Source organism: Prinia subflava, chromosome 4, assembly GCF_021018805.1.
Source record: "Prinia subflava isolate CZ2003 ecotype Zambia chromosome 4, Cam_Psub_1.2, whole genome shotgun sequence".
Taxonomy (NCBI): Eukaryota; Metazoa; Chordata; class Aves; order Passeriformes; family Cisticolidae; genus Prinia; species Prinia subflava.
The window spans coordinates 64,072,834-64,092,751 of NC_086250.1; the positions used below are offsets into that span (position 1 = coordinate 64,072,834).

General features: G+C 34.7%; 1 protein-coding gene across 3 annotated transcripts in view; it reads right to left on the minus strand.

Moving 5' to 3' along the window:
- Nucleotides 1-19,918, minus strand: part of CACNA2D1 (calcium voltage-gated channel auxiliary subunit alpha2delta 1) — a 359,015-nt gene that overhangs the window by 25,137 nt on the left and 313,960 nt on the right. Inside the window, exons 19-27 of one of the 3 annotated variants that reach the window (XM_063396985.1) lie at nucleotides 13,655-13,711; nucleotides 12,479-12,550; nucleotides 8,679-8,740; nucleotides 6,948-7,024; nucleotides 5,004-5,064; nucleotides 3,221-3,318; nucleotides 1,363-1,447; nucleotides 1,089-1,151; nucleotides 21-124 (exon numbers count right to left, since the gene is read on the minus strand). In XM_063396985.1, coding sequence (XP_063253055.1) covers nucleotides 21-124; nucleotides 1,089-1,151; nucleotides 1,363-1,447; nucleotides 3,221-3,318; nucleotides 5,004-5,064; nucleotides 6,948-7,024; nucleotides 8,679-8,740; nucleotides 12,479-12,550; nucleotides 13,655-13,711 — 679 coding nt within the window. Of the gene's footprint in view, nucleotides 1-20; nucleotides 125-1,088; nucleotides 1,152-1,362; nucleotides 1,448-3,220; nucleotides 3,319-5,003; nucleotides 5,065-6,947; nucleotides 7,025-8,678; nucleotides 8,741-12,478; nucleotides 12,551-13,654; nucleotides 13,727-18,034; nucleotides 18,938-19,918 lie in introns of those variants that run through there. The other 2 variants (XM_063396984.1, XM_063396986.1) reach the window with 2 other exon arrangements.

The following is a 19,918-nucleotide window of genomic DNA, read 5'->3' on the forward strand; positions in this document are numbered from 1 at the left end:
TCTAAACTGTGATGACTTACTGTTGTAGTATGGAGCTGTGAAAATATAGTTGTCATTATCTAAACTCCTCTTATAGAAGCTGACTTCATAAGTTTCAGCATTTTCCAACCAATCTTCTCCTGCCCTAAAAAAAAAAAAAAAAAAAAAAGAAAAATAAAAAAAAGAGACCATTTAGAGTCTCATTAAAGCTGTGCTGAGGTTATTTTCTTTCAGTGTTTCACAGTTGAAAAAAATGTGAAGAACAGATTCATTCTTATAGTCCTCAGGCTCTGTCAGTCTTCCCTGGTTAAAAGACAGGTGTAAGCATTAGAAAAAACCCAAATAAACAAATGTTGGGAAAAAAAAGAATTAGTTAGTCTTTTTGGAACACCACTAATTTAATCTCATCACTTTTAGATTTGTTGTGACAAACAGAACTGCAACACTACTTACAACAAAATCTAAATGAACCTTTACAGCATATGTTATGCTTTACACTTAATCCTAGAACATTTAACATCACTAATAATCCCAAAATAGGAAAGAAACTCACTTGGGGAGTAAAATTCATTGCCATTTCCCCATTTTGGGGAAACAGAGAATAACCTAAGAAAATAGATACATTTGCCATTTACCAGTGGGTCTGTACTGGTGCCCTCACTATTCCCAGTCACTTGTGGGGGTGTGTCTAGTTTATTGTATGTCAAATTTCACATTCCCTTTTTGTCCTCTGATAATGATACATTTTTCTCTCTTGAAGTCCCTGGAACTTTAGGTCTGATCTTAGTCTAAAAAAAAAAATAAATCACTCTCTATTTTCCAGTACTTGCAGCCTGCCAACTGAGTGCTTGGGAATAATTAGGAATTAGCATTGCCCCACTGCTTTTACTGCTACTCTTCACTGATTAGAAACTTGTATTACAAGGGCCTGTCATGAAAATAATGGGACAGATTAGTTTCAAGCAGTGCACAGGTGACATTCCATTAATTTCATGGCTATTAGACCCTAGGAGACTGTTAGCTTTTCATTCAATAAAGCCACTCTTTAACAGTCCATCCTTTCAGGCTTGAAAATTACCATATAATATTTATTTTGTAATAATTCTTACCTTTTGGGGAACACCCTAGTGATTCCACCATCTGTAACAACAAATTGTGCAACAACTCCATCGCTGTAAATAAAAATAAGATTTAAAATGAAAACTGACTGAAATTCTCACAAATCCCTATGTCAAGGGTTGCAATTAAAGTGCATAACTGTGAATAAATACCTGTTCTCTGTAACATTAACTGCATATCTGTGTATACACACAGATGCATAAGATTTTGTTTTCAAACTCTGAAATGCATAAAAAAATCACAGTCAATAAAAAGAATACTTACAGAGACAGTTTACTCCAATAATTTTGGGCAAGTTCATTTGTAAATCCTGCATCCAGCAAAAGTCTAAGGACCATATCAGTATTACCTATTAAAAGAGTTAAAATGTAAGTCATCTGAAACCGTATGAGATAGAGTTTCAACAAAAGCCCAAAATGAAATTCTGAGTTGCCAAGCTGCTCCAGCAACATAAGTTGTGGCTGATAATATTAGAAATTCTGCCTAACTTCAAATTATGTCATGTAATTGGAGTTAAATAGATACTCTCACACTGTTGAGTTCATCTAAACATTTTCTTTGTATCCTAAAAACCTATCCTTGTGTCACAGGAATAAGGAAGTTAAGGGTAAAGGCCCCAGCTTTGCAAAGCTCCTAAATCTGCAAATAAACTTATTTTTAAAGCATGTGTTCATTAAAACACATTTTATCTTAGTGTATGCAAAGAAACAATTCCAAATGAAATTCAACTACACTATAAATATATTTAGATCAGTTAAGTGCCAGGCTCTCAGATAAAACACATTTGTCATCTGCAAATGGATACAGGGAAATAAACTAATTTTGAATCAATAGCTTATACAGAGATGCCATACTTAAATTTCTTTGAAAAGATGCTTTGAAATCAGTGCTTCTCAACCATCTTTTGCAGTAACACTTTAGAAGAGTTACTGAAGATTATTTGTGTGGGGCTTTTATTTGTTATTTCTTTTGAAAAGCATTTTTAGCTGAGATAATTTCTACAGCCACTCAGTCCTTTAGTTAACACTGTTTACTTATTAAGGAGACTATTTTTAGAGTAACTTAATTATTTGGAAAAAAAAAGAAAGAAAGAAAGAAAAAAAAGCTGCATATTCCAAACTGAAATACAGCAATAAGTAGATAACATTTTAGAATAATTACTTACTAAGCACTACTGTATACTACAGGAACACTAAATATGTCCTTAATATTTGCTTGTAGTGAATATTACACAAGAATTTTCTTTTTTTTAATTGAATTTAATGAAATTATCATTAATTGCTTTAATCTCTGGAGGTGAATGTTTTCATTTCCAAGACTGAGTCAAGGTACTTAAATGGAAATTCAGTCAGTCAGCAATGTATCAGTGAGTAAGATCACTCTATTAAATGAACACCCACAACATGCACACAAAAATATCCTTTTGTGAGAAGATGTTGTATCTAAGTGGACATTCCTTCAGTTACATGGTCTAGCAGAGATTTTTTTCTTGAGAACAAGGCTTTAATACCTTACTGATTGTAATAACTCTTCATTTATTCTAAATAGGGGTTAAGGCCCAATCTCAAAATATGAATTAATCCCTTCCCAAAGCCCAGTGCTCCACTGCAGCAGTTACATGGATCTGGAGTCTTAAGCTATTCAAGCCCAAGTGAGATCTCTTTAACCAATTTGTGAACCAGCAAAATAACTTCCTTCTCTTCTAATCTTGTTGTTGGTTATTTCGGTCTTGGACATCTTTTCTTTACTTATTTTGGAATAAAATGACAAGAAAGCAGGTTGAAGATTTCATTACAAGGTTTTGAGTATGTTTGAGACTTTGGCTGCTAAGCTCAAGCGAAGGAATATAAACTCAAAAATATTTGGAGTGTATTGAAATGAACCAGTAGTTATTTGATGCTTGAGCAAAATGCTGAGAGGAATTATGAAAAACACGGGATTCATAATGCCCTACATACTTTCTTACATAAAGACAGAAACTTGAAAGCTAATTTTATACTCTCTCCCTTGGATAGAAAATCCCGACATTAGATACATTTCTACTAAAACAAAAACCCATAGAATTTGAGCATGAACTCTCAACCATGAGAAGGAATTTTCCTAAGGTGAGAAGTGTACTTACATGATGAACTGCTTGGAGTATTTCTGTCAATAAATTCAGTGAAATTTAATAGAAATTCAGTGTTGTTTTCTGATTTTTTCACATCAATACAGTACTCTCTGAAAAACAACAAAACATCAGTCTTCTCTTTTTATTCTTGTGCTACTAAAGCAGACAATTTAGAAGTCCGAGCAGGCTTGTACAGCTATTATTAAGTAGCTGGTACTACTGTGTCAATTGGCTGCCACGATCAGTATTTAATGACTACCATATCAATTATTTCACACATTTACAGGAAATAAGGTGTTAAAACACCTGCCTAAGCATTTATTAAGATTCAGACTGTAAGAAAATTGCATGCATGAAATAGGGCATAGATTCCCAGAAAAAAACAGGAGTAGTGTAGGACATGTTAGGAGATCATAGTCTGTACACTAGAAGTATGCTCAGTGAATTTAAATTGCTCCTGGGTTAAACTGTACTGGAAAGTACCTGGACTGCTGGTGAAACACAGCCACTCAACTAGGACCAGATTTATAGATTAAGGTCATATCCTCTGAGAAGTTTTAAATCAATTGCATTAGAGCACAAACCACATGAACATATTAACAAAACCCTTTGTTGTGACATATGCAGAACAGATAAACAGTAAACTCCTGTCCCTTACATAATGTAATAAAGCAATCTGTCATTGGGCAATTCACTGAATGCAAGCAAGCAAAATGAAAGTCACTGGGCATTTTGGAGGCAAATATTATATGGTGAGTGGCATTAAACAACTTTAATTAAAATGTGGAGTGTTTAGCAGTAAAGCAGGGGGCTCTCTTTTTAAAATGAGCTTTTATATAATTTAATTTTACACACAAAAGGAGTCTGTTCAAGTATTTCATATGATTAAGATATCTTATTTCCCTTTATTTACCTTACCATAATCCAGAAATACCACAGGCAGAATTTACCTTACTATATCAATATTCACATTTAAGCTGAGCTACATATCAAACAAACTTTGTTCATGTAGGACAGCAGTGAATTACTGGAAGCTGCTAATTGGTACAATTAATTCTCAATAACTTCAGTCTTTCAGAAATATTAAACAGTTAAGCTAGGATACATTTTAAAAGAAAAGACTTTATATAAATCAATCTATTAATAGAAATAGATTTATTAATCAAAATTAAAAAGTATACAGAAACTTATCAGATAAAAAATAATGCAACAATTCTCAATTGATCCCAACTGTACAGAATTTACTTTATTTATCATAACTATCTTCTAAAGGAATTTAATTTTTCGGAAGTCTTTATCACATCACATTTCCCTTGCAAACATAATTTTAAAAAGGAAGCAAGAACTGCAGAATTTTACATTAAAAACCCTCAGGGAACTAATGAAATTAATAAAATTTCAATGAATTAATACATTTTATGTTCAATTAATTGAAAATTAACTAATACTTAAGTAAGAGAGAGCTTTGAAACCCTTTGTCTTGAACTTGGGAAACATGTTGCAGTAAGTATTATGAAACCTATTTTAAAAATAGCTGTAAAATCTTAGAAGTCAGAACCACAAGAAATGCCTAGACATGAATAAGTTTTCCATTTAAATATCAATATTGGTTTTTACAGTTCTCTGACTAATATGAGCAGAAATCAGAGCCTGAAGATGTTATTTATGTCCCATATCAAAAAAGACTGATAATTTTTTTACCAAATGAAGGTTGATTGGTCAATTCTGTTTTTTTCATGTGCCAATAACCAGATCAGAGGCTGAAACAACACTTATTACTGGGAAATCAACCAACCTGGGTGCTAAAAACGTATAACCAGCTTCATCAGAACGATCAAGCTTCAGTGATTCTGAAACTAAAAAGATGAAGAGTAAACACCGAGTAAATAAACTGGATTTTTTTGCCATTGTTTCTCTTCTCAAAATATTTGACTAACTTTTACATGCATCCATGAATTTAGAAAGAAATGTTTGAGACATTTTCCCCCTAATTAATTCTATGCTTTTCAGTATTTCACAACATAGGAAGAAATTACTTGATTATTATATACAACATACAACTGGCAACAATAAGATAATACCCAATAATTTATTTAAGGGGGACATTTAATTGGTGTAGCAATATGAAAACAAATGAGATACTTTCACTACAAGTAGACTCTGCTGCTAATAAATATTTGTTATGCTGAATTGTTAGAACATGAAGAAAAATGCTCCTAATATTTTCTGCAATAAAGTTCAACAAACTCAATTGTAGTAGCACTGTAAATCCTACTGAAAAAATGGCTTTAATAGCTGATATCATTGAACACTGATAGGAGCAGACAAAGAAGGATTAGAGATTCGCAAATATTGAAATGTGCATGAAAACAGAAAAATACTTCACTTTTGTTTTTCCCTTTCTATTGCTATGGTACCCAATGATCATGAAGAAAATCCTGAGATGAGGAATACAGAGGAGAATATCCAGTAGGAATAGAAATAGAAGTGAAAAATATCAACTGCAGTAAACAGAAGGAAATTGAGCAACAAGAATATACTTGCCCTTTTTGGATGGCGCTATCCATCAGAAAGAGAAAGCAGGGAAACAGAAAAAAACAGGGTAAAGCACAAGGGGTCACAAACCAATATTTTATTCAAACAGCCCCTTGAATAAAAATATTGTACATAGATTCAAAGGTTCAATTTACACACAGCTGTAGTCTGGAAAAAAGAGACAAACATCTCTGAAGACTGAAGAATAGGTTCTTCTCACTTATTTCTCAGTACCTTCTATACACTGTGGCTATTTCAAGGGTCTGTTTTGCAGGTTTTATTGATATAAGTACAAAACTAGATGATCTATTCCATCGAGAGAATCATACTCTCTGCTTAAAAATTTACTTTTAAAGTACTCAGTATTGGGAAAAGTTACAAAATAAATCACTGATTATTAGAAGTTGCTATATTCTTCTTCATGTGGGGGAGCAATGGTAGAAGAGAGTGATGTAGTGCTAACCAAGTTTCTCTAAACAGTATCTATGCTTCTCTGAAGGTTTTTTTGTGTTTTTCAAACTTTCTATTTAACTACATACTTGTTCTAAATTTATCATAAGACCTGGATGAAGTTAAAACACTGTGATTTGTGTACTACTTAGACTAAAGTTAAGCTAATAAACAAAAAACCTTTGAATACTGACAAGTATAATATTCATCTATCACTTTGGAATCAGTAAATGGTTTGAAATCAATCTAATCTAAAAATACCATGCAAACACCCACTAAAACTATTTGTAAAATGCAAAATAAAAACCTAACTGCAACCCAAACCAAACAGGGCTTTCATATTGTTCTAGCAGAAATCATTTGCTAAATATTATAAAGTAACTAAAAAAAAAAAAAAAAAAAAAAAAAAAGAGCTTTACTCTTACAGTCTGTATCACTAGATTTCACTAATAGAATGGAAAAAAATAGTATCCAGACCCTTAAAATGACAGCAATAGAGGATACACAAAGCAATGATTCTACAGGCACAGAGCAAGGGGTAGGGATTGTCAGTGGAACTGACATATTCTATTTTTATAGAATATTTCTCACACCTCAGATGTTACAACGGGTTAGAATCATTGCTGAAGATTTTGGGTACATCATGATAACATCAGGGAATTCCACCAAATTTATGAATTTCAAACATTGCTTTTTAAGTGAATCTGAGACTTGGCAATATCAGACAAAACCAGGGAATCTTTACAGTACTTACATCTGGCTTGAATTATTGGTTCATCTATTTTGGCTTTAATATAATAAAAGCTGTATGATGGTAACACCAGTGCCAAACTGCAACAGAAATGAGAAGAGTAAAGCAATTATATTATTTGCAGCAGCTCTCCAGATTCAGCTTCTTTGTGTTTGGAAAGTCATTAACAATTTTGGAATTTGGACTGTCACGAGATGAGGCAGGCACACAGTGATATACAAGCCTCACACTTAGTAACAGACACAAGTACTTTTTATGTCAATCCTGAGGGTCCCTGTGTTTATTTTGATTCTTATTTACACTTTTAAATACTTTTTTAGTAGATAAGCAAGGAATTTCCAAATAATTGCAAATAAGAAATGCATGATTTTTATGTTTTCCTCTGATACATTTAACATCCCAATACAACATGTCATGGTGATCACTGAATGCAAAAATATCACTCAGCACTGGGCTGATTTGCACACATCATATAATGAAAGACTCTCACTATAAAAACAGTGATCAATATTCTCCAGGAAATCCATCTGGCAATACTTGCATTCACATTACATTCAGGATCCCCCCAAAATTTTTCTTTAATCATGCAGTCACCACTAACAACTATTGAACATAATTGTGCAATAATATTTTTAGATTTGCAGAGCATCTGCAATGTTTTCTTTTATATTATACTTATTTTTGTTCAAAATATGTAGGAATTCTTTTTGCAGCTAAATTCTACACAAATGTGGAAGAGTTCAGTTCTAAAAATGTATGTAAAGGACAGGAGGTATGAGTAATCATTAAATAGGTATCATCAACTCCCAAGTAGCATCCTTAATTTTTACACTTGGATTTCCTCCATGCAGAACTGCAACAGCTCCTAATGAAGAGATGATGAAATTAACGTTAAAAATGTTGTACAGTTGAGCCATAAATGAGCTGACCTTTAATGACACATTTGCCATTTGTACAGAATATGAGTGAGATTGCTGAATATTTAGTAATAGCAGTCTACCAATTCTACTCTAGGGAAATCAGTGGCAGTTTACCTGTCATTAACAGTTACTGCTAGCAGAAATTGCTAATTAAAATCTATAATTTTATGTTTAATAGGTTTTCTGCAAGGATACTCTGAGGATTTATTGCTGTATCTCATGCCAGGAAGCTCAGACAGAATTAAGAAGTTGTGTAAACCAAATGTATTTCTCTAGTGATTGCCAGATGGCAGTTTGATAAAAACTTCCTTTTCTTACAGAGTATAAAGAGAGAGCCAGTTCAGCAGCAAAATGGGATAGTGAATAGAAGACCCTAGGTTTATGTTCTGCTGTTAAAACCAATTTGTTTGGTTTTACACTCAAATTAATGTTTGCATTCTCAGTGACTGTACACCTGTGCAGAAGACAACAGAAACTGGGATCCAACTTGGCTGAGGACTACTGTAATTCACCATAACAGAAATAGACTGTTGGTCAAAATTTGACTCAATATTTACACCATGTAGTTTTGAACTAGAGTAGTTTAACTTTCTGAGACTTGGAAAACTTTTACTTGTTCTGGGTAATGTTAAGGAATGTTTCAACATTCTTTCTAATGCTTCTACAATGCTGTGTGCTTAAATGAATTTGAAATAATATATACACCAGTGTCACCTTAGCTAGTATAGAAAGTGTAATGCTAAAAATATTAACCAAAATTAACCAAAAGGACACTTAGATAAACAAAGGAAGTCAACAAACAGAAATTAGTTACCTGTAATCAGTGCCATTCACAGCAGTCCATGTATACGTTCTGTTTCCTTTATCAATATACCTCTACAAAGAGATATTGGTGAAAAATTAAATTATTAAACTAAGGAGCTTCAATAGTTGTGCCCTGTCTTTGAGAAATCCTGTGTAGAGTCAAGTACAAATCTGTTGGATTTCTATTTATTATTTTGCTAAAGTAATGGGTTGAGCTGCAACTTCTTTCCTTAAATATTTTCCAAACTTATGTTTTGCAAAAGAATCAACCATACATTTTTTCTTGAAAATTAGCAAAATTTAAATTTAAATAAAATCAGACAAACCTGACTTGTAATTTTCACATCAGCCAGACCTATGCAAACCTTTATCTATGTGATTTAAATTTAATACAAAATGCTTTCTCTTTTATGTATCATTTTGCAGGTAAACTATGAAAAGATAAACAAACAAACAAACAAAACCCCCTCTCAGTTACAAAAAAACTTTGTAGGTAAATCTTAAAAAACAAAAACACCCAGAGCCTGTCCTTTCAGGACACAGCACCACTGGCTTAATGCATTTAAATTTGAATCATAACTACAGGCACAGCCTGGTAATTCTGATTGTATAGACACCCCCTGCTAAACTTAACATGTGTTTCTAATCTCATTAGGAAAGTCTTGAATTTGGGAAAAAATTTACCATTGAAATGAATGTTTATTTTTAAATAGCTTAATACATTAGGATAATCTTTACCATTTGTTTTCTTGTGGTATGAAAAATAGCATGATAGGCACAGTCCCACAGTTCCCCACAGATTTAATCATGAATCCACCTGGCTGACATAGTTTTACTCAGTTTTCCACTTTGAAAACGATAAGATTATGCCAGCTGCAACATATTATTGCTTTACAATCAGATCTTTGTAAGTATGCCAGCAATGAAGACTGTATAGCTGCTGCACTGCAACATTGCAAACACTGGTGAAAGGTATCACAGGTATAGCTCTAGGGTCATTCTTTCCCTGTGGTAAAAGCATAGTGGGAAAATTACCATGGCTGTGGAAAAGAGGTGACTCATATGACATTAATAAATTGAAATCTTCTCATTACCTGGCTGCTGCTTTTCAGTACAGCATGACAGTATAAATAATTTAATAGTCATTTTTGAAAGAAAATGAAAAAAAAAGATATAACCAGAAAGAGATGCATATAACAGTATCCAGTACCCTGATATATTTTATATTTAAGGTAAAAAGATCGTTGAAGAGATTTGTATAGAAGCCTATTTATACTTAATGTGTACTTCAGGCTAAAACTAGTCACTTAAACATAGTGCTGTCAGTATCTCCAGTGTTACTGGTCACACATGTCTACCTCCACAAGAGAAAAACAGAGCCCAAGGTGGGAGGGGAGGGAAGAGAAGAACTGGGCTGTAATTAAATCCTGTTGCCACCAGCACTGTCAGAGTGCTTGAAAGCAAATTAGCTGAAAGCTCCCTTTGAAGATCACCCAGCAGATAACACATCCTCAGCTCCCATCTACCTTTGCCTACGTCCTTAGTGGGCGGTCTGAGACCATCCCACCCCCAGCCGATCCCTGCCAAGGAGCTCACACACTACTGCAGCTTTTGTGACCCTCCAATTTGCACTGCTGCCCACCCCTGCTGCCGAATGTGGCAATGCTTTTGTTCCTATGGCATCTCCTCTGTTCCTTGGAAAGCCCCTGAGGCCTTGGGAGACTCCAGTGCACCCCACCCACATTTGCTACAAGTCCAGTCTCTGTGCTGCCGTATGAAGTCATCTCCCAAGACACTGCTGGGGCCAGCTGCAACACAAAAGGAAAGCAATGCAAACCTAAACCAAAAAGCAAAACAAAAAGAGCATAAATTTTAAGCCTGAAGACTGCAACTGTCAGTTCAGAGCAACCGACCACATCAGCCCTTTTCCTAAGAAAATATATGAAGCTATCAAGTGCTAAGTGATGCATGGCTCATGCGTGGCCGTGGTTTAAAGCAGCTTTTGGCTGGTTCCAGCAGCCTGCAGCTGGGAGGGTGCAATGGCTGGAAGCAGTCAGCATAGCCAGCCAGCTCTGGCTGCTCCTTTCTTCTCTCAGAGAGGTCTGGGTAGAGGAAGAAATCTTGGGCCGTGCTTGCAAGGGAAGGTGAGGATAATTAATTTCCTTTGGGATCAAAGGCTTGGGATATTTTATTCCATCACAGATTGTGGTCTGGGCTGTGTGGAACTGGCACATTCTCATGCACCCAGGGATGTGACATCCTCCCTCCTGCCCAGATACTGTAACTGACTTCAGCATTTGCAATACCTCCCTCCCTCTTTCTTTGGGCAAAGAGTTGCATGACCAACTGTTCCAGGTTTTTTGTAGCACAGAACCTGAGAAATGAACAAACAGCCTGAAATCTCTTCAACATTTTTGCCATTAATCCAATTTCTTGTACAACCCTTATCGTGTTACTGCATTTTTGTGACCTTCTAACCCTCCCTCTTCTAACCACCTACACAGAGCCATTTTCATCCACAGACCTGGAAAGGCACTCCTTAAAAAAAAACCAACATAAATCTGAAAATGTCCCAGCATGAAGTCTCTTCCTTCAGTAGCAGTTTATCCTCAACTCAGATGTCAGCAGGACTTTGAACTCTCTGACAGTGGGGCAGGAATGACCCAGTTTCCCTTAAGGGAACAGACTGGTGGCTTTCTAAACAGCATGGGCTCCTGACACAGGTGAGGGGGTAGAACTGGCATCCACTGGGGCTGAGCCTGTCTGCCCCAGAAAACACCTATTTGTGCACCATTCTCCAACAGTGGAACCATTCAGGAAAAAAACAAATTTTTTTTCACACAGTAGGATTTACCCAGAGATTGTAAAGCAGTGTTTTAAAGCTTGGTTTTAGCATTTTACTGTGAGAAAGAACATAACAGTAAATGGGGCAAGGGCACTGCTGATCCAGGTCTCTGGAAGAATATGGGAAGAGGGGAAAGCCAGTATGAATTAAATGTAAGCAATTCTAAGTATTGTTACAGTGAGCTTATCTATATGGGTCGTGCAGTGTCTGCTAAGTCATCAAATTAGATATCTTCAAACTGACATGTTGAGAACAAAAGAGTTTCAAAAAGCTGTTGTGGAACTGTAACTGTGGGGCTTACTCTGGCCAGAACCCCTTCCAGTCATGATTTCTTGTCACTGAGTCCCCAAGAAGGAGAGCACCCATGCAATGACCCATATCAAATCTGAGTCTTTCCTATTGCTAGGAAACATGTCTGCTTATTAGAGAAAACAGTAGCAATGTTTATTAGGAGTAAGTATTTTGGACGAGAAAATAAAGAACTCAACAAGCTGTTCAGAAAGTATGTGATAGAACTGTAAGATGAATTTGGCTATCTGAAAGAGTCTTCATTTATGGCATAAAAATGTTACTTTATTATTTTTTCTCACAACTTTCTTCCCGTTCAACCACAATATAAACTACCAAACCCATTCTCACACATCTCCGCAAGCAAATTAAGCACTTTGTTTTGGAATTCATGCACAGAAGTAGGCTGGGTCCATTTCCTGTTGAACAGAGTGTAAGACCTCATCAACAACTGCCTGATTAATGATGCACCAAAGAAACCGAGAAACAAAACAATTCTTTTTTTTTTCCTAAGTACATTATTTTTTACTATAAGACAGTAAAACTAGCAAATCTAGAGGGAAAAAAATGGTACAAATTGTCATTACAAAATGAACATCCCAGCATTTCACCATTTCACATTATTTTTCTGGTTTGGTTTATTCCTGTAAATGTAACTCTTTGGGTTTGTATCTTACCTCATCTTGAGACTTGACCAGTGTTTCAAATGTTTTTTCTCCACTTTCTCCATCTATCATTTTTTTCCGAATCTATTGGCAAGGAAGAAAAATGTGAAATAAAAAAAGAAAAAGTGTAGGTGTTGCATATAACATGAATAATCATTCAAGTGATCAAAATATTTCATGAAAACACAGAAAAAGCTAATGCAAATGGAAGTCACAACTCTTACAATAATTTTGTTTACAGTTTTCAGATTTTTCCAATTAGAATTTGGTTTATGCAAATATATACTGACTATATAAACTGAATCAGTGGAGTTATGAAGCAACAGTTCTGGTACACTTTGCATGGTAAGAGCATGCCATAAAACTCCTTGATGTTGGGCACTGACAGAGAGAGAATGAATTGTGTGTGCTTGAAAAGGAATTTTGTCTGGCATTTCTTGCGCCTCCCAGCACATCTGTGTGACTCAGGTAGCAGCACTGATTCACAGAAACACTTTTGTACCACTTCAAGAGTAACTCCCCTCTGAAGCAGCCATTTCAAAGAAATTTAAGGCAGAATTAAACAGATGCCAAGGCTGGCTGATTACTGTCACTATAAAAGAACAATTGCAGTGCAGAAATATGTTAAAAATGTGCAATGTTTTACAGGCTTTCATTTGATTTCAGAAAACTAACTAATTATTTTAAAAAGTTATCATTCCGGAATGTATTACAAAATCAGTAACTGAAAAATATACAGAGGAATGAATCTGTTGTCTACACTGAACTTTGTTTCTCAGTTCTCCTTCTCGACACAGGAACAGTTTTGCATTAATAAGAGAAAAGGAAATACTTTTAAAATACTTCAGGTAATTGTTTAATATTCTATTAAAAAGTATTCTATTAAAAAAAATAATTTTGCTTTCTTCACAGGAATTGTTACTTCATGAAGAAGAATTTAAGTAGCAATCACAGTGTTTTTCAAAATGAGAGGAATATAATGCATTGCCCTTTCCTGTAAATAATGCTGGTATTGTATTTGTCTAAATATAACTTCATCTCTATAAAGTCATCATCTTAACAAGTTTAAAATTCAGATTTATATTGAAATAGATTCCAATTGGAAATCTAGAACATTTATTGCTTTGCAGTTATTTGCTGTGGTGAAAGAATAGCAGCAACAGGCACTAAGAAACCAGGTAATCTCACCTCAACTTTAATATCATTTTCCAATTCAGCATCTAGAAAATCCAGCGTAACAGGTTCCTGGGATTTAGGATTCTGAAGCAGAAGATATTAAATGATCAAATAATAAAGACAGAGTACTGTAATACTACAAACCACTCTAATCCCTTAATTTCAAATTAGCCTGCATGACTAGTTTACTTACCCATCTATTTTAATCTCTTGTAGCATTACTAGTGGCCCTTTCTTATTTATTTTATTTTGTTGGATAGAGAGGTTAATTGGGTAAGTGAAAATCTAATTAACACTAATTGCCAGTGTCTGTCCACAGCCTGTCATATATGGGGCTCGTGCTGAGGTGCTGCTTCTCCTTCTCCTGGTATATCACAGACTGTACTGGTTTCAGGGGAATCAGAGGAAGCAGAGGATATGAATCTCTCACTTGATGTCCTGCCTCCAAGAAGGGAGACAGAAATTTGGGAGAGTTTTCCACCCAGTCACTAAGCTGGGCAACTGTACTCTTTGCAAGTTTACCACGAGCAGACAACAGACTTGCTGATATGAGGTGGAATTAACTATGGTTCAAGATTCCAAAAGGAAGCAATTACAGCAATTCATTTGGGGTTTATAAAAAATAAACCTCACTTTTATTGTCAGCATTACAGCACTTCTCTTGACATCAATACTGTTATCTCAGTTTAGAAGATGAAAACCTGTAGCACAGAAATACTGAAACCCAAAAGTTTCCACACCTAAGGAGCACTGAGGATGTCAACCCTCAACTCTGGAGCACAGAGAACTTAGGTGACCTACATCTGTAATAACCCTGGCCCCTCAGGAGTGCTGGAAGTCTGCTGTAGCTCTGCTGAACAAGATCACACCACCCCCCAGCCTCTGCTCCTTTCTCAGTTGCAGTCTGCATTTACTTGGCTCATCTTCCATATGAGTTGTTGGGAACCCAACCGTTTTCCTGGCAATTCTGCCTAAGCCCCATTGACTTTATATTGTGTGTGGTGTAAAAACCATCCATCCTCATCACCCAGTAGTCATTTAATGCACCCCCTAAAAGTGAGTACATTTCTTTAGACAAATGAGTGTGGGGATATATTACTTAAACATTTATATAGTTCAGAGTAGAAAATGAAAAAAAAAAAAGGGGGATTTCAGCAATTCTTTTGTACTAACATATACAGGGTAGACTAAAGTCCCTTCCTTCAAAATTACAATTATATTCCTCCTATTCTAGCACTCCCTGGCAAAGTTACATGATAAATGTACAAGTGACTGCTCTGTCAAGGAATGCAAGCATGTTTCCTCACAATTCACGTATGTACTGGGAGAAAGTAATATCCTGAACAAGCCTTCATACAACAGTCTGGGGTAGTAAAACCTTAACAGTAGCTCTTATTTTCAAGATTGTAATATAGAATAGTTCCAATAAAGAGTAATTTCTTTTCTTGAGGAAAAAAGGTACATGTCTCTGGCTATATGGAATCGTTCTTGTTCTTAACAAGACTTGCTAAGAGGAAAAAACATAAATTTATTCTCAGGAACAGAACATTTCGTGAAAAGATTGCAGGCAAAGATTCTGGATATTTCTTTAAAATATTTACTGAAAACCTCAGGAAAGTTTTTGCATTTCTATTTATATACGATAGATAAAACTAGCACCTTTGATATAATGGCATTAATGCATGCTCTGTACTAATTAAAAATTATCCAATTATTGCTATGCAATTGCTTTTCCCTCCCAACAAATCCACACTCTCAAAATAAATAACGAAAAGCTAAAATGTAAAAATAAATAAAAAATTACATATCTTACATGCAATGGATAATGAATAGCATGGTCAAACCCAAACAGCATGCATGAAGGCATTGGCATGGCAGAGGAGGCATTTATGAAGTTCACATTCCATTCCAACACACAAAGGAACAGAGAAGAAAATAAGTGGTAAAAATGGGAAAAAAAAAAAAAAAAGCCATCACATCAAATCAAGGTCAATATTTCAAATGATAACCTGGGCTAGTCATAGTCAAGGAGTCCCAAAGACAAAAATAGTAAACTTTAATTCTGTTAAAATTCAAATATGAATTAATCATTTGTTCTTCTTTTTAAGACTTGTATCACTTCATATTTCTTATATAATACTTATGAATAACTTTTAGTAGGCAAAAAACCTAACCATCTATAAATACATTCTGAGATGTGCCTGAGGCACAAAGAGAATCACTAAAAATTAGAACAGAAACTTCCTACACCAGTACTTTACATGGAAAACTATTTCCCCCTCAATGTCTCTTTCCAAGAACGTTTTCACCAGTATTTGGGCTCCATAATTTTTATTTCCAAGGTTGCCATTTAGTGTTTTTTTTTTCTAAGTCATGAAGAAACAAACTTACAGTTCAGTTTGCTCTTCTCTTTATCCAGTCATGGGTGTGACATGACTGGAATAAGCACACCATCACCACATTCACCAGCACAACTTAACAAAACAGAACAGAAGTAAATCACTAGCAATGAAGCATGCAAACAAAAGGATTGCAATCCATTTTCAGCAGGACAAATAAAGGCAAGGATCTATAATTTCAATGACAACTCATGAAGGAAACAAAGAAAGAAAGAACTGGTGCAGCAACATTAAAAAAGTTAAATAAATGTTGTTGTGTTTTTGGGAGGTCAGTATTCTCACTAATTCTATGGCTGACTTTCTTTGCTGTGTTGCAGGAGCCTAGTTCCTATTCATACCTGCAGCACTAATGAAGACAAAGGCTATTAGGCCTTTGAAAGAAGTGATGGTAATCACAGCAAAATCCTGGGCCACAGAGGTAAACTCAGGAGCATCTGGAGTGGATGGAAGCCCAGAGCCTTTCCAGTGCTGCACCTCCCTGGGCAGCAAGCACTGCCAGGCAAAGCCAGCAGCAGCCAGAACGCACCATGGCAAGCTGAGGAGCCAGGTGTGCTAAGAAAACTGAGATTTTTTTATGATTCTGTGCTGCTTTCTCCAGTGCACAAACCAAAAACCCAGCCCCAAGGTGGCCTTCTACACGTGTTATAAACACAGCCACCTGACACTTGGTGAAATCACTGACTTGGATCAGGATTTTACATCATGCTTTACTGGTGTTGCTATGCAGGCCACAAGTTTTGTATTATAGATTTCCATATGTGTAAAGAATCAAACTTGATATACTGTGTTTAAGTTTACTGTTTTCTAGTTACATGGTTAATCTATTCCTTTAATGATTTTTAAGTTTTCATTAAGTGTTTTCTTCTCAGGAATTGCATTACACATACAAGACTACTTATCCTGTTCAGGTTAAGGGCAGTTAATTCTGTGCAGTTGGGTCTGCTAAACTGAGAAAAATCCAGGTAAATAGCAGATATTCCCTATATATATATGTATATATATATATACATATATATATAGGGAATATCTATATATGGATAGATATATCTATATATAGATATATCTATATTTAGATATATAGATATATAGATATTGCCTACTCTAACTTCCCTAGGAAAATAAAAAAAAAAAAAAACTGAACAACTCATATTCTGTAGTTTTATACAGCATACACTGTACAATAAAACTTGGCAATAAAGTCACAAGAATTATCTTCTGATCTTTTCTTGACTTTGGGTTTATGCAAGCAAAGCCAGCAAAAGAAGTCTCTTTTTATTTCCAGTCTTCAAATGAATTTCAACATCTGAAGAAGAATTTTTACAGCACGACTCTAATTAGCACCTATTAGTAAAGCACCATAATTTAATGGAATGCCCTTCACTACAGCCAATAGCATGTTTTCTATTATTTAAACAGGAAAGGATGCAACCTTCATGCTTTGGAAGCTGTTTGTCACAATAAACAGATCTCTAGTTAGATTTTTCATAGTAAGCAGGGCAGAAGCTTTCTAATTATATTTCCAGGTCTATGCATTCTAATGCACTAATCACCTCCATCCAAAGTTACCTGTACATGGGGTCTCCTTTTTCTCAATTTAACTTTGGGTATGCCCACACCAATTTGCTGAAGTAACAAAAAAGCAGTAATTTATATTTTACACTATTAGTAAACAGCCTGCTTACAGAATGGAAGTGTTTTCTCGACATCTGTGCTGTCCAGTCCATGTTTACTACTGCAAGCAGAGACAACCCCTCATCCTGATCATGAGCTCTGAGCTCCCTGCCAGAATTACACACAGGTTTTGGACAGGAAAACATAAATCAGGCATAGGTTAATGTGAATAAAATTAAGAGAGAGCCCTCCCTTCCACATATTCTGATGGAATAAAATATAGAATGAGAATAGCTCAGTTTTTGCTTACTTTTATATTTGATCTTAAACCCAGCTCCTCTTAAGTTTCTTAAACAACCCTTAATAGTAAGAAAAAATATTGGGCCCATATGGAGTTTTAGGACTATCATTAAATGGGTTTTGATCAGAAACATATTAAAAATGAAAAAGGATTCTAATCTTTCAAATAGATTGAAAAATAGAACTATTTATTGTTTTCAAAATCTAATCAAGATTAAGCTTGTTGACACATGCTTAATGGACTCACTTCAATGACTATGTTTATTTGGTGGTTCATCCACCTGTTCTCTCCCATAACAGTTGGAAAAATACATCCACATATGCAGACACACACAAAGAAAATTTGCAATAAAACATAAAATGAACCACTTAAAAATGTAACTAATTAAATAAATATAAAAATGGTTTAAGCTGTTTAAATCTATATTAAGCTGCAAAGTAAAAAAATTCTCATTATGCTTTGGCAGAATTTTCATATAGTTCAGTAAATAAGAACATGATGGAGAAGTTTTAAATTATTTTAATATAAGTTCAAGCTTTTGAACTTGTTGTTTGTTAACTTTTCTCAGTTGTGCAAACAACTTAACTTTACAAATTTCAGAACAATTTCTTAAAATATTAATTGTGTTGAACCAGTTGTGATTTGAGGAAACAGATTTGCAGGAGGAAAGCAGAAGACATTCAAAAGAAGGAAGATTTGGAAGTCTAAGAAACCCTCACCTCTTCAAAGGTAAAGATGTAGTTATGTTTTAGTTTACAACTATTGAAAAATTGCTGGTGAAGAGGGTTAAGATGTTGTTTGTTAATAAGTTAACAGCTACTGGGAGGTTCAACTAAAATTAATATGACATGTTATAGAAAGTCCATGAATTCTAAACATATCTGTCTTTGTCATGTACCTTAGTTTTAAACTGTAGTTCTTGTATCAGTCTCAATAGCATGCACCACCCCACACAAACTGGGAGTGAAAGTCTACTCTGTGTAACTGTTGTAAACAACAATAACAATAATGATGCAAATGCTTAATATTACATTTAGACATTATTCTACAACATAAAAGTTATTACTTATAGAACAACCTGTTAAACATACTCTAAATCAAACTTTTGAGCATTAAGGGAAAGCACCTCTGGACTTCCATATCCTTTTAAGAAAACTACACAGAGAAACCATGAGAATTAGTATCCTAATAATCCATCTCAGTTTGCCTACATTTAGTTGGGATGAGCTGAGTTTTAACAAAGGTTTTTATCCTTCAGTGTTGTGAGGCAACACTGCAGGATAACATCTGAGATGAACAGAGTCCATATCCATCAGTTTCTCATAAGGTTAGGTCTAAAATAAGAATATTGCATTCCTTTTTTTACATTACTCCTGTGAATGAAAAGACAGTTTAATTTGCATACATAAGGGAATGATAAATAGGCCAATCACCCTCACCTAATTACTAAGAACCTCTAATTAAGAAAACATTGGGTCAGTAATTATGTGGGTATTTGCCTCTGAAGAATTCACCAAGAAAAATCATCAAATCAAAGCTTCCATTTTTTAAGACATGAAAATCAAATGCAGATATCCAGAAACTGAAGTCCTGCTCAGTTATGAAGACTATATAAAAACCTTCTTTTCCATGGTTTCCTTTTTATTTTTTTAAGTGTCTTTCAAGATAAATCAAAAGGGATATCTCATTAATAGTTCCAGTCAAGGTATTTTTCTCTTCTTCAGAAGCACTTTTTTCATTCTTGTGTTACACACATGGCAAAAGATTTCAAATGTATTAATTACTTCATGAGGAAATTAATTCAAATATTCACATAGCTGACTTCTCGCAGCTTAAGGATTAAATAATCACTAAAATATGTAGATGAACTCTTAATTTCTTTTTCTGTCCTTGAAAATTAAAAAAGTTATTTTAACTTTGTCTTTTGTGTAATATAACCTTAAGAATTCAAGAGACAAAGTTCAC